This window comes from Lynx rufus, unplaced genomic scaffold (assembly GCF_022079265.1).
Source record: "Lynx rufus isolate CCGP_SWC_20201006 ecotype Redwood Valley unplaced genomic scaffold, mLynRuf1.p SCAF_3, whole genome shotgun sequence".
NCBI classification, from domain to species: domain Eukaryota; kingdom Metazoa; phylum Chordata; class Mammalia; order Carnivora; family Felidae; genus Lynx; species Lynx rufus.
The window spans coordinates 126337009-126351291 of record NW_025814845.1 but is presented as its reverse complement, the minus strand read 5'-3'; the positions used below and the strand labels follow the sequence as shown (position 1 = coordinate 126351291).

At 39.9% G+C, this 14283-nt stretch overlaps 2 protein-coding genes, 1 long non-coding RNA gene and 2 other non-coding genes across 5 annotated transcripts; 1 reads left to right on the top strand and 4 right to left on the bottom strand.

Annotated features, from left to right (window-relative positions):
- Positions 1-1222: 1222 nt before the first annotated feature.
- RPS3A (ribosomal protein S3A) lies at positions 1223-5735 on the bottom strand. Its single transcript, XM_047091841.1, has 6 exons — positions 5651-5735; positions 4734-4837; positions 4170-4357; positions 2489-2697; positions 1803-1912; positions 1223-1395 (listed from the first exon to the last, which is right to left on the bottom strand). The coding sequence occupies exons 1-6, from the start codon at positions 5710-5712 to the stop codon at positions 1274-1276; spliced, it is 795 nt and encodes a 264-aa protein (XP_046947797.1). The 5' UTR covers positions 5713-5735; the 3' UTR covers positions 1223-1273.
- Positions 2119-2192, bottom strand: LOC124521456 (small nucleolar RNA SNORD73). The gene has a single exon (XR_006964537.1). It is a non-coding gene; the product is annotated as a small nucleolar RNA SNORD73 (small nucleolar RNA).
- LOC124521455 (small nucleolar RNA SNORD73) lies at positions 3408-3480 on the bottom strand. Its single transcript, XR_006964536.1, has one exon. It is a non-coding gene; the product is annotated as a small nucleolar RNA SNORD73 (small nucleolar RNA).
- A 122-nt stretch (positions 5736-5857) lies between the features above and the next one.
- On the top strand, positions 5858-9585 carry LOC124520066 (uncharacterized). Its single transcript, XR_006964244.1, has 3 exons — positions 5858-6015; positions 7076-7174; positions 9555-9585. It is a non-coding gene; the product is annotated as an uncharacterized LOC124520066 (long non-coding RNA).
- A 3123-nt stretch (positions 9586-12708) lies between these two features.
- On the bottom strand, positions 12709-13454 carry LOC124521155 (high mobility group nucleosome-binding domain-containing protein 4-like). Its single transcript, XM_047092287.1, has 2 exons — positions 13285-13454; positions 12709-12979 (listed from the first exon to the last, which is right to left on the bottom strand). Exons 1-2 carry the CDS (start codon positions 13452-13454, stop codon positions 12709-12711), a joined length of 441 nt encoding a protein of 146 aa, XP_046948243.1.
- Positions 13455-14283: the final 829 nt, after the last annotated feature.

Here is a 14283-nt window from a genome sequence, read left to right as displayed (position 1 = left end):
TGTGTCATGCCCTGCACTGAAAGCCTTGGGATTCTCTCCTTCTCCCCCACTCATACACGCACACTCTCATTTTTTAAAAAATAAAAAAAGTAGTGTTACAAAGAATGTGGTTAAACATCAAACTGCTTATCACCCCCAAAAATATATATGGTTAAGTTCTTTGAGCTTTGCTGTAAGGGGTTTGAGTAGGGTGTTATCTGGAAGGGCAAACTTCAGTATGGAAGGGATTGGTTAAACAAACATTGAGAAACATGAAAACAGCTACAGCTATGAGCTTGATTAAAGAAGGCAAAAACCTGTTCATATATACATAGATGGTAGGGTGGAAGTAATGGGAATTTGTGAAGTTCTCTTCTCACCCAGTTTAAACGTTCTTCAGGATTTTAAGGTCTTGAGCTGATCAAGAATGAAAAAAGTTGGGAGGTGAAAAGGACTAGAACAGAATGGGTAAATGACTAGAGTAAATGCTGGATAGTGGACAGCATCAAATGCCCACTTATTCACAGGTGATCAATAACCAATTTCTCTAGTCAAATTCAACTTCATAGTAAAGGTGAACAGTGTGCCATTTTACTATTGGGAAATGAGCACTTGCATAAAAAAAAAAAAACTAAACAAAATTAACAGGCTCTTCTCATTGCTCAGTGTAGCAGAGTGGTTCTCCAAGTGTGGTCCCCAGCCATCACCTGAAAACTTGTTTAAAATACAAGTTTTCAGGGACACCTGGGTGGCTCAATTGGTAGAGTGCCCAAGTGGACTTTAGCTCGGGTCATGATCCCAGGGTCCTGGGATCAAGCACCACCATCAGGCTCTGGGCTGAGCATGGTGCCTGCTTGGGATTCTCTCTCTGCCCCTCTCCCCTGCTTGCATGTATGCTCTAAAATAAAAAAAACATTTAGAAAAAGCAAGTTTTCAGGTCTCATCCTACAACTACTGAATAAGAAATTCTGGGGGCAGGGCCCTACCATATTTTAACAAGCCTTTTAGATGGTTCAAGAACCATTTAAAAACACAGGCCATACAGAAAAAAGATTTCATTAACCATCCATAGCACTACCATCCAGATCACTACAGCTTGAAATAGATGACTACCCTTTCACAGCTATTTAGTAACTAAGAGCAATAGATAAAATCCATGAACGCTTCAGAAGAGTTCACATCACTATCAGTTCAAAACATCTGATTCACCAAGCGTATATTACTCAAAAATAATGATCAGAAATTAAACATCACAAATAAGATTTTTTATTTGTCACCATTAAATGTCTGAATTTTAAACAGATTCTTGGACTGGTGGCTCATATCCATCAGCTCGCTCAACTTTAGCACCGGTCTCATCCCCAGTAGCTTTTCCAGAACTGCTACCTTCACCATGAAGCTCCATGAGCTTTCCCACTAAAAGAAAGAAAGAAAATGTTATAGCATACCACTGTCTTAAAACAATAATCCTCGGGGCGCCTGGGTGGCGCAGTCGGTTAAGCGCCCGACTTCAGCCAGGTCACAATCTCGCGGTCCGTGAGTTCGAGCCCCGCGTCAGGCTCTGGGCTGATGGCTCGGAGCCTGGAGCCTGTTTCCAATTCTGTGTCTCCCTCTCTCTCTGCCCCTCCCCCGTTCATGCTCTGTCTCTCTCTGTCCCAAAAATAAATAAACGTTGAAAAAAAAAAAAACAACAAAAAAAACAATAATCCTCAAAACTATATAACCACAATGCGGGGGGGGGGGGAGCCATCATCTGGCCTCAAAAAACAAGACACCAATGTACTCTGTTCACACAATTTCTTTCTTTACATATTTTCACTTACACTCAAACTTGGGCTTCTTCAGCATTTTTACTTTTCTAACGAAGACATCATGAAGTGGATAAATAGACTGACAAGCCTTCTCTATGTCTTTTCCGATACTGTCTGGAATCCTGCAAAACAGTAATGACAGAAAAGAATAAACCTATACATTATCATACCCACCTCATTTAATCCACTTAAATCCTCTTGTAAGAGTCTATTATTGCCCCTTTACAGGTGGACGTTAAATGATCCAAATTATACAGCTATTTAAATGCAAAGTTAGTATTTGAGCCTTCTGCTTTTTTTGTTCCACCCTCTTAGCCAACTGCATGGGAACATCAGAAAAATGTTTTAACAGTTTTATCAGTGAACATCATCTGGGACCGAAACATTTTGTCATCATCTATTCCCATACATCATTGACTGCAAAGTTTTGTCTATTCAGTTTATTTTCTAATTAAGGCAACGGCATTTCTTTTGCTTCAAGTCTCACCATCTGCCATGAGACTGCTTGATCCATAAGGATGAAGAAACCAAATCACATTTACTTAGCACTTAGATTTCATTTCAAGGGATTTAGCTAGACAGTTTCACAGACAGGATTAAAACACAGGTTTGACTCTACCTAGTCTCATATGCTTTCCTTCATCTGAGGGATAACCAGAGATTCAGGGTTATGTTGTATAATGAAAAGAAACACTTACAATTTATTGACAACTTCTTTCAAGTCATTTGTCTGCACCTCTCGGGTCATGATTTCCATCATCTTTTTCCGAATTTGGCGGACCTGTTGGTGCTGAGCATAAGAGGTCTTCCGAATCTGATTGTTGCGTTTTTTAGTAAAACCGACACAAAAGAGACGAAGCAAATACCCATCGGTAGTTTTGACATCAACGTGAGCTTCAATCATGGTCTAGAGAAAAAAAGATATTGTACCAAGTTCAACTTAAAGCCCTCAATTTCTAATATAAAAAAACTAGAGGATCAAGTACTTATTTTATAATATGAAGTATAACATAAACTACATGCCTAATTTACAGAATTAACTTCCCTGAAGTAAACTTACCAACAGTTACTCCAAATGTTACTATCCTTCGTATCTAATTAAATACCAAGTCCTCCCAACTCTCCTTCTCATCCCAATGTAACACTTCTATCCTCATCTCAACAGCACCCAGCACTCCCATACCTTTTATGTATGCAATGCCAGCCTTTTAACAGCCTACCCTTCCCACCCATCAGCCCTTCCCACCCAGTGGAACAACTCTGCAAGATGAGAAAATAGGTTTGAAGACACTCTACAATATGGACATCTACACTTACTCCTTTTTAAAAAAATGTGTTTGAATAGGTTAAATATTAACACTAAATATCTGTATTTTTAAATGTCCTTCCTGTCCCAAACTAGAGCCATGCTGAGGATTAGATATTCAATTTCACAACTAAAATGTAATTAAAAATCCGCTAACTATTCATATCACTCCACAAAGTTAAAAAACAAAAACTACCTTAGGTAGCAACAAAAACTGAATTACCTCCTTGCAATTTGTAAATTAGTTTAATACACTTCTAGCAAAAATACCTTAAAATATCTCCAGAAATTCAACCATAAAATCCTCGGGGAATGTCAGAAATAAATCTAACAGTATAATCAGTATGTATCATTTGGGACCAAAACATTTTGTCATCATTCATTCCCATAAACAAAATATCCCAAAACTGAATGGTTAGCCAGACACATCTGAACCAACGTAGTTATAGCTATTTCCTGTAATAACAATACTGACCAGATGGTTTATGTCAAGCTCTTTGCTTAAGCATGTTTCAGTGGCTTTTATTTCACCTTAACTCCAAGAAGTGATACTCTTACCTGCATTTTAGATAAAGAAATCAAGGTTTGGCAAAGCTTTAAGTTGCTTGCCAAAGAGAACACAGCTGGGAAATAGAGCAAAGACTCCAACCTCACACCAGAGGCTATGCCACTCTTATCATGCTACATTACAAGAGAAACAAATGCACCAATGAACCTTTTCACTATAAAATTCACTAGATTTTGAGTTTCAAAGATATGCCAAAGACAGACAAAATTGAAAACCTGCACCTAGACATACCCCAACCAACAATCCATGTAGCAGAAAAACTAACTCTGATAACCCAGTACTAAACCTTGAGAATAAATCTTGAACTCCATTTAAACAAGATGATGGCTTGCTCACAGCTTTGCTCAAATTCAGGAGTGCCACTTCCAGAGTCAGAACTCAGTAAAGACAAGAAAACACCAAGAATTTAAAATGAAACTTACTTCAATTTCATGGTCATTATAACATCACATCCTTGGCCACGCATACCACAGCACCAAGCACTCTGAGGAATTTTTGTTCTCACCTGCCATTTTTTGACCATGGAGCACATTTTGTCCCGGGTAAGATCCATGCCATGGAAATTAGTCAGGCAGTTTTTGCCCTGAACATCTTCAGTAATTAGCTTGAATTTCCTAAATGCAACTTCATCATTCTGCAAATCAGCCAGGCTTACTTCAAACACACGACCCTTAAGGCCATCAGATGCGATTTCTATAAAACAAAAATTATCATATCATTAACGTTAGGAACCACATAAAGTAAAGCCAACGAAGAAATGTTCATGCATAAAATTGAACTGAGAAATCAGAAAATTTATGGTACGTTACAAAAACCCTAATTTTTGTTAACCAAATCCATTTGAACACCAATGACCTGACTATGCTCATTAGAAGCTCAAACTACCCAGGCACGTTTTCTTAATGATTCTAAAAGCACCACCTTTCTTCTACAAGCGTCGCACCAAACACAAGCACCAACAGTGGCCAAAGCTGCAACCAAGAACTGACATTTCCTTAAGTTCTCCCACCACAGGACCACCAGCAGACCTTAAGTAAAGAAAAATACAAAACAAGCATAAAATACTCACTGGTTCCTTGAGTTCTCGTGACTAGTGTTTTTCCAATATTTCTTATATTAAACATTGCTGGTGCTTTTACATCATACCAATCTTTCTTTGAAAATGGATCAACCCTGTAATTTAAAAAACATTTACGTTAAGTCTTACCGTAAATCACGTTAATTCTTAAGTTTTTATTTTTAAACCGATTCCTCATTCTAAGGATTGTAAAAGGCTAATAAGTAGCACGTAAGCAACTGGAGTATGTAAGACTGTAGTTCTCAGTGAGGTGAGGGGCGCACATACAAAACTATCTCTTCCCCACGATGTCTGCTTCATTGTACACACACCGGACACCTTGAAAAAGCTATGCCATAAACATACACACTCCCCACCATCGGTTTTCCCACTACATAAGCAGCACTGCTTCAGAATAACATGCAGGTCTCTTGAACCACTGCCTTTGAATAACATGCACGTCTCCTGAACTTCACTGGTGCATGAAAACTCCTACTGGTAACTCAGAATCTTCAGGGACTCACGAGAGCTCTTAGGAACGCCAAGGTCCCACCTGCCCCAAAGAGAGGAAGGGGCGCGCGGTCCTGGGCAAACGAGAATGACTTCCTCAACTCATATAAGTAGCATCGCTTTCCCGTGGAATTTACAAAGCCAGGGAGCACGCAATACCGAACACGCCAGTCCCGAGTAGCGACGCCAATTTGGCTCACAGGAGTGCGCACAAGACCACCAAGGCTAAAGGAAAGGAACCTGCCCGCGGCGACACAGAAAACCCAGATCCACCAGGCCAACGTTCGAAGGTTCCCAACCAGGCACGGCGCGCAATCCAACTGGCATCCTCGCCATCCGGCACACGCCGCCATCCAGAACCCGCCCGCCGACAGCAGAAGAACGCCAAAAAGCTGGGGGCCAAAACAGAAGCCACTTACACTTTCTTCTTGGCTCCCTTTTTGCCGCCTTTCGTAAGGCGCTTGTTCTTGCCTACCGCCATGGCGCTGCTCAGGGAGCCAAAAGGGCGGAAGTGTAACTCGCGCGAGAACTTAGGCGTACGGGGCTAGGCGTGCCATCTACGTGACCTTCGATATTGCGTTTTTCCGGCCCCTAGAGTATCGCGACAACAGAAAGAGGAACTCCTCAGATTGCAGCTGCGACAGCGTCCTCTAGTGTATGGAGACTGCACAGCACGAGCGGCGTGCACTGCCCTCTCGGTTCTGCGCTGGGGAGGGGCGGGCGCTGGCGGCCTGAGGTGCACCGTGGGGATTGCCGGTGGTTTCCGTGGCTCTGGAGCCCGGAAGTAAGTGGAAGGAAACAGCCTCTCCATATTGTTAAAAGCGAACTTACCAGTTCACCTGGTTTTTTTGGAGGGTATGGGACTTGGAATCAGACAGCAGATCCAGTTTCAAATGCTAGTTTCAATATTTAGCCTGGTGACTTGTCTACCTTCAGCTTCCTCGTATTTAAAAGGACATAGTAATGTAGTCTGCCTCACAAGATTGTAAGTAGGATTAAATAAGTATAACTTTGGAGCTATGATAGGAAAAGATAGGATTCAGTAAGCAGAACGGAAGAGGAAGAGGCTAAGGCTTGACGGTCCCCGGGTGGGGAAAAAGACATTTTAAAACATTTCTTCCAGCAATGTACGACCTGGAGCAAACTCCCTCAGGAGTAAAGTTCCTCTTGAGAATGTAGCAGACACCACCCACTCCCCCTCAGGTACCCCTCAGGAATTTGACAAAAGACCTGACTAAAACTGCGTAGTAGACCTTAAAACCAAGGTGTGGCCATAGACCACCCCGGCTTAATGGAAAAGAACCAATCAAAAAGGAATGACTAGGTATTCAGATTTATCAGGCCAATAAGGGTAGCGAACCTGAGAACAGACGAGGGGTAAGGAAAGGGGGCCAGGATCAAAAGCCTATAGAAGAAAGGCCCTTGCCTGTAGTCACGGGCATTCGCTTTGAAATTGAAAAAAGTCTTAAACTTTTGCCTGCTGCTCATTTTATTTTGTGTCCACCTCTTCGAGGCTATGAGACCATGAATCCCAGGTATTGAGGTTAAAAATCCTGCAACGTAGGTGCTAGTAATGTTACGCATGTTGATATGGGGTGCTGGTTGGTGGGGAATGTCATTGGCGAACATCAAGTTACACACGTATACTTTTCTATAGGTTTATTATACATGGATAGGAGGTTACTATGATTGTTTCCCTGAGGAAGTATGGTTCCTCGTGTCCCCAGATATTTTAAGTTTTCAAGAAAAGCTGGAAATTGACAAGCTTTTCCATTTTTGCAACTGATGCAAAAAACAAAACACAACACCTTTTTTTTTTTTTTTTTTTTTTTTTTAAATTGTAGGGGTTTAGCAAAATACATCCTGGTTAGATGTGGCCCGAAAGCTTCAAGTGTGCAGACCCCTGGAAGCCTGGCCCATACAAGCTTGGTACTCAGCCAGAGGTATGTTGACATCTCTTAACGTCCCCTCTGACAAAAACTGCTGTGACCTTGGGGTACCTGGATGGCTCAGTCTGTTGAGCATCAGACTCTTGATATCTGCTCAGGTCATGATCTCACAGTCATGGGATAGAACCCCTCATCCACGCTTGGGATTCTCTCTCTCCCTCTTTCTCTGCCCCTCCGCTGCTTGCATTCTCTCTCAAAATAAATAAATAAACATTTTTAAAAAATTCTCTCCCTCTGCCCCTTCTCTACTTTCTCTCTAAAAAATAGAAGTAAAAAGAATTTATAAAGTTCCCTAGACTAAACAGCTTTCTCCTCCATTCATTCCTTTTCCCTCAGCAGCAAGCAAATACTTGTGCCTTTTCAAAACAGCTCAGCTTCACTTCTTTCAGTAAGAGATTGAATTCCCAAACAAACAGGCTTTCCTTCAGCCCTGCTCCCAGAAGACGTAGCACTACCTAACTTCTCAGAATTCTGGATTAAATGTGCTTTTTCACTGTAAGCAGGGCGCACACAGTGCAGTTACTTGTGCACGGTTACTTCTGTTACTTGTGCCCCCTTCTCCTAGCACATCCTAGGCCCTCAGAATATTTGTTGGATACTCAAATAAGGGGTTGATGACATCAGTGGTGTTCCCAGTCTTTTGGACTCTGTGGATCAATCCAGATTCTCAAAATAATTTTGGAACCAGAACTGCAATTTTAAATTTTCACCAAGCTGTTAAAGACAAAAGACAACTGCCATTTACTATCAGCATCACTTCATTTTAAATTATTTTGACCTGCAAAATAAAAATAAGATATCCTCTAAAAAGCCAATTCTTTTAAATCAGTCAACTTTATGAAAACATGCTTAGAACTTACTTTTCTTGTCTCACTGCAGACTAGTGAAAACTAGTGACCAGTGAAAATCAATGAGTCCTTTTAAATATACTACTAAGTCTAATAAACTCTCTTTATTAATTCTATACTTTCTAGTAAATTTGACTAAGTTTACTTCATAGTTGGCAGTTCACTAGTTTAAAACCTTCCCAGTGGAAAAAGTTATAGACCTGCAGGCTACCTACTCCAGAATAAAAACCAAACTTGTCTTGTTCCTGGTCTGATTCCTCTTTCTGCCCAAGGGTAAAAAGCCACAGGGGAGGTGTTAATGAAGTCAGTTGCATCTAGTTTCTTCTAGTAACACCAGCACCTAAGGGATTTGTCAGAGGTACGCATTTGAATCCTCAACTATGCTTTGTAATAAAAGCTTTTTTAAAAAAAATGATGTTCCTTGACATTGTTACATTAAATGGTACAATTATCGGTTTTAATTTAATTATGTTGAATAAAAGACAGCACAGGACGTGTGAAATCAGGTTATTGGGTCTAAACCATCTGAGAATTTCAAAATTCAGATAAAATGGAACAGAAAGATGTCAGAAGACATCAAATCTAGTAAAGTGTCAAATTGTTTCATTAATTTTCTTTTCATCTGTGACTGAACTATTAAATTGATCTAATGATTTTTAAATTTTGATTACTGTCTTTTATTTCTAAAAGGTTTAGTTCTTTTTCAATTTACGTCACTTTGTAGCTTCTTATTCTTTGCAGGCATCTTCAACGTAGATTTAAATCCAGTAAGTGTAAGTGTTTTCAGTCACCATATGATAATCCAGTATCTGAAGTCTATCGGTCTGTTTCTATTGTCTTTTTCTGCTGGCTCTCTGCATAGAGTGTAGTTCCCTTGAGTTTCTAGTTGTCTTTGTGTACTGGTCATTGCATTTGAAAACTAATATTTGTGGGAATAATTTGAGGCCTATGATGAAGATACCCTCTTTCAGAAAGGACATGCATATCCTTCTGCCAGAGTCCTCCAGGCATTTAAACCAGCTTTTTTGACTTAAGGCTTCCTGGGCAACCCAGGAGGTAAAAACCCAGCTATAATTCCTCGTAGATGTCCTACTAGATTCAGCTCTTAATGGTTTAGCTCTTTGAGGTCACAGTATGTTGAGGGGAGAATCTCCTATTAGACTTCACACATTCTGTGGACCCTGGGATTGGATTTATGTCTCTGTTACCCAGGGTGGCTGTCCAAGTAAATGTTTCAGTTTCCTGGAACTGAGAAATATGTTTAGCTTGTTATTTGTTTATCTTGTTTATTTCTCCCCCCCCCCCTCCTGTTTGAACAAGTAATTCCCTATTAAAAAGAATAGCATTTTAATAGAGTTTTGGTTTGCAAGCTTGGGGAATAGTGGGTCGTTTATTTAAAATGGTTAGAAATTTCTTCCATAGATGAAGAAATTTGAGGAAATCTTTCTTTGTTATCCTAAATTTTATTTATTTATTTATTTATTTTAATTTTTTTTTTCAACGTTTTTTATTTATTTTTGGGACAGAGAGAGACAGAGCATGAACGGGGGAGGGGCAGAGAGAGAGGGAGACACAGAATCGGAAACAGGCTCCAGGCTCCGAGCCATCAGCCCAGAGCCCGACGCGGGGCTGGAACTCACGGACCGTGAGATCGTGACCTGGCTGACGTCGGACGCTTAACCAACTGCGCCACCCAGGCGCCCCATGTTATCCTAAATTTTAAAAGTCTCCATTCTGTTCATCTTGATAAAATAAATGCAAATTTGTTTCTTTTTACTGATGACATTATCTTAAATGCTTAAATATTACTAAATCCTAACCAGATTGCAGTGAAACTGGTGCTCTCTTGTTCATACTTGTTGGTATTTTACAATTATAAGCCATTTGAAAAGTCATTTGTCACTGTGATTCAAAAGCCCTCAGTGTCCTGGAAACATATCATAAGGAAATAATTCAAAACTGGGAAAAACCTGTATGTGTAAAGATTTTATTCAGAGTCTTAATCATAAAATTAGATGATTAGAAATAACCTAAATGCTTTACAATAAGAAAATAGTGGGGCGCCTGGGTGGCGCAGTTTCATCTGATGCTGATGGCTGATGGCTCAGAGCCTGGAGCCTGTTTCCGATTCTGTGTCTCCCTCTCTCTCTGCCCCTCCCCCGTTCATGCTCTGTCTCTCTCTGTCCCAAAAATAAATAAACGTTAAAAAAAAAAAAATTAAAAAAAAATAAATAAAATAAGAAAATAGTTATGTAAATTATGATACATCCATTTGCTATATTGTTATGCAGCCATTATAAATCATAAGTATGAACATCGTTTAGAGAAGTGGAAAATGCTTATGATCAAGTGGCAATGCAGGATACAAAATTTATATACATCTTGACTATAACTATGTAAAAGGCAAAAGACAGTAAAAAAAAAAGACATCAAATACAAAAAAACTTACCAACTTAAAATTTCCCAGGTTATTTGGTGAGCCCATCTATATCAGACTCAGGAAATCAACATAGTTGTACTAAAGTGGCACTACTTTTTTCTTCTGTGTTTGCCAAGTTTCCTATGACATTAAGTATAAAATGAATAATTTAAAAATAGGTATAAAAATAACATGTTGGTGGGGCACCTGTCTGACTCAGTCAGTAGAGTATACAACATTTAATCTCAGGGTCATGAGTTCAAGCCCCACATTGGGTATGGAGCCTATTTTTAAAAAATTAAAAAATAGTAACATTGGTGATGGTTGCACAACTATGAATTTACTAAAAAAAATTAATTGTATATCTTAAACGGGGAATTTTATAGTATGAGAGTTGTATCTGAAAAAGCTGCTGTTAAAAAATTAAAAATATAATTTCTAAAGTGAATATTTTTTTAAAGGTTTTATTTTTAAGTGATCTCTGTACCAAACATGGGGCTTGAACTCTCAATCCCAAGATCTAGAGTCACATGCTCTACTGATTGAGCCAGTCAGGTGCCCCTAAAGTGAACATTATTTATGAAATATCCCAGTGTTTGCTTTTTTTGAAGTTTTTAATTTGCCAATCCTGTAGTCTTATAGTTTTTGTTTTCTTTTCTTTTTTTGAGAAAATTATAAAACTTTATTGAGAGGTATTTGAAAAGGCAAAATAAATAGAGCTATATCATGTCCATGAATTAGAAGACTCAACCTTGTAATTACCCTATAAATTCAATACAAATCCAATAAAAATTCCAACATTTTTGTTTTGTTTTAGAACTTGTCAATCTAATTCTAAAAGTTGTACATTAGAGCAAATGGCTAAGAATAGCTAAGGTATTCCTAAGTAAGAAAAATTTGATGATTTTTTTGGAGCTGGAGGTAGGATTTGCCCTGAGATATCAAGGCCATTTTCTAGGGGTGCCTGGGTGGCTCAGTCGGTTAGGTGTCTGACCTCAGCTCAGGTCATGATCTCACAGTTCATGAGTTCAAGCCCTTGGAATTCTCTCTCTGTTCCTCTCTCTCTGCCCCTCCCTCACTTGCACTTTCTCTCTCTCAAAATAAACAAATAAACTTAAAAAAAAAATAGAGACCATTTTCTAAAGTTATACAGGATGGTATAGTACTGTCCCAAGGTTAGACAAATTGGCCATTGAGTCAGAATAGAAACCATCAACAGATACACACACACACACACACACACACACACACACACACACACACACAGACTTCATTTATGAAAGATCTGGTGTTAGAGATAAGTGGGGAAATAATTAACTACCCAGCAAATGGTGCTGGGATAACCACCACTTATCCATATGGGGAAAGTATTATATTAAACTTCTATCTCATATTTTTCACAAACATCAGGGAAGACTAAAGACAAATGTGAAAAGCAAAACTATAAAATGTTTACAATTCAGTAAAGAATATCTCTATGACTTTGGGTAGGAAATGAACTCCCTACCACCAACCTAATTTATATTCAGCTTTATAAGATACTTTTCAAAACCTGTTACTTCCAGAAGGACATGGTTGACAAGCCATAACATCTGACACCTTTCAAACTCTGCTCCCCCAAAAGTCAACCGTCTTCTGTTGCTGTTTTGAACAGGCACAGTTCTCAGAAGTGGTGGATATTTCCCATGAGGCATGTAATAAGATCTTTTCACAGGTCAACTCTGACATGAAGGAAACGTACTAAAAACTCCAAGATTATCAATGGGATGATCTGCAAACTACAAACAGGAATCTTGGGTCTTTTGGGCAACACCATCTTGATGTTACCACCCAAAAGCCTGAGTACCTGACACAGGATTTTAGGGGTTCCAAAGTCATATCATAACTACTTCAGGAAGTCAAGCATATGTGCTGATGGCATCAGGAAAGAAGACATGAAGTTTTGCTTCCCTATGCTGTAAGGCTTCTAAGCCAAAGACATGTGTGAATGTCAGAAAATCTCCCCCCGGGCACCAAGAATAATCTTAAAAAAAAAAAAAAGCAAGGATAGAAGATCGCCCATTTCAATCTGGCTTCTGAGACATTGTATTAGTGGTATTTACACTTTTCACAAAAGACAACAACGTGTCTTGTATGCTAACAACATCAGTTTGAAAGAAAAAACCAAATTCTACGTTTTCATAAAACCTGACTGAAGACAAATAGTATTTGAAACAGTAGCACAGAGCACTAGAAGCACAGAGCTATCAAAAACGTACACTTCACTTGGTATTCCCAGTGTGTTCTGCTTTCTGTGACTGGACTGTGGAAGCATCTAGGTTCTTTGCAGCATTGCTCCCATCCTTGCCACCATCTGCTTTCCGCTTTCTCTCTTTGGGCAACTTCTCTCCTTTCTTTACAGCAGACTTTTTACGCCTGGGTTCTGGTTTTGGAGGAGCAGGGTTAGCAGACAACTGTGCCGATCTACTCTGTGGCTCATCCTTCACCTTCACCTTGTCACCTTTAGGATCTCCTTTTGCCTTTCTCTTGGTCCTGGTGGCAGCAGTAGTTGGCAGGTGGTTTTGTCAGTCCAGGGAGAGGGGTGGTGGTTGTCTTCCTCATGCTGCTCCTAGAAAGATTTCTTTAAGAGGGGTGCCTGGGTGGCTCAGTCGGCTGAGAGTCCAACGCTTGATCTCAGCTCAGGTCTTGATTTCAGGGTTGTGAGTTCAAGCCCTGTGCTGGGCTTCACAGTGGGTGTGAAACCTACTTAAAAAAAAAAAAAAAAAGACTTAAAAAAAAAAGAAAGGAAACTTATCAGGAGACCACCGGCTGACTCTCCAGAGACCCAGGTACCACACCCTCTGAGAGGTGTGGGCTCCCAGCTGCTTTCCACCTCACAGGTGCCTTCAGCTGGGGCAGGGCTGGCATGGGCTATAGTCTTATAATTAAATATCATTCTCTCTTTGATCCTCCCAGCTCTCTCCCCACTGCTACCAACACAGCTGTCCTTTCTCATGTAGAACTTCATTCTCTTTAATACATCTGTGATACTGAGATGTATAATAAGAAATATATATATTTCATCTTCATCTGGGTTGCTGGTACAGATCTCCCAAAACATTTGGAATTTCCTAGGTGATGAGATTAGTAAAGGTGTGTCTCGTTTTGTTTATAGTGACATTTGGAAGCACCTAAGGATAGGGGCTGGTTTCCAGAAAAACCAACCATGTAATTATAAAGTTGGAGTTTTCCATCCCATCCCCCTGACCTTCCTGTAGGGAGATGGGCTGGAGATTGAGTTCAATCACCAAGGGTCAGTAATTGATCATACCTATGTAATGAAGCCTCTTTAAAAACCTAAGATGGCAGGGTTCAGAGAGCTTCCAGGTTTGTGAAGACATGGAGATGTGGGGAGATAGGTATGTTTGGAGAGAGCATGGAAGTTTTACACCCTTTCCCCATACCCTGCCTATGCATCTCCTCCATCTGGCTGTTCTGAGTTATATCCTTTTATAATAAATCAGTAATCTAAATGTAAGTAAAGTTAACTTATTAACTTAGTAAAGCAAGTAAAATGTTTTCTGGAGTTCTGTGAGCCACTCTAGCAAATTTAATTGAACCCAAGGAGGGGGCTTTTGGGAGCTCAGAGCCATAGTCAGCCAGAAACAGGTGACAACCTGGACTTGGCAATTAGCATTTGAAGGGGGGCGGCAGTCTTGAAGGACTGGGCACTTCACCTGTAAGATCTGAATCTATCTATGGGTAGACAGTGTAGGAATTGTGTTCAACTGTAGGACATCCAACTGGTGTCTGAGAATTGCTTCTTGGTTTGCGAATGATCCCCACAGATATTGCAA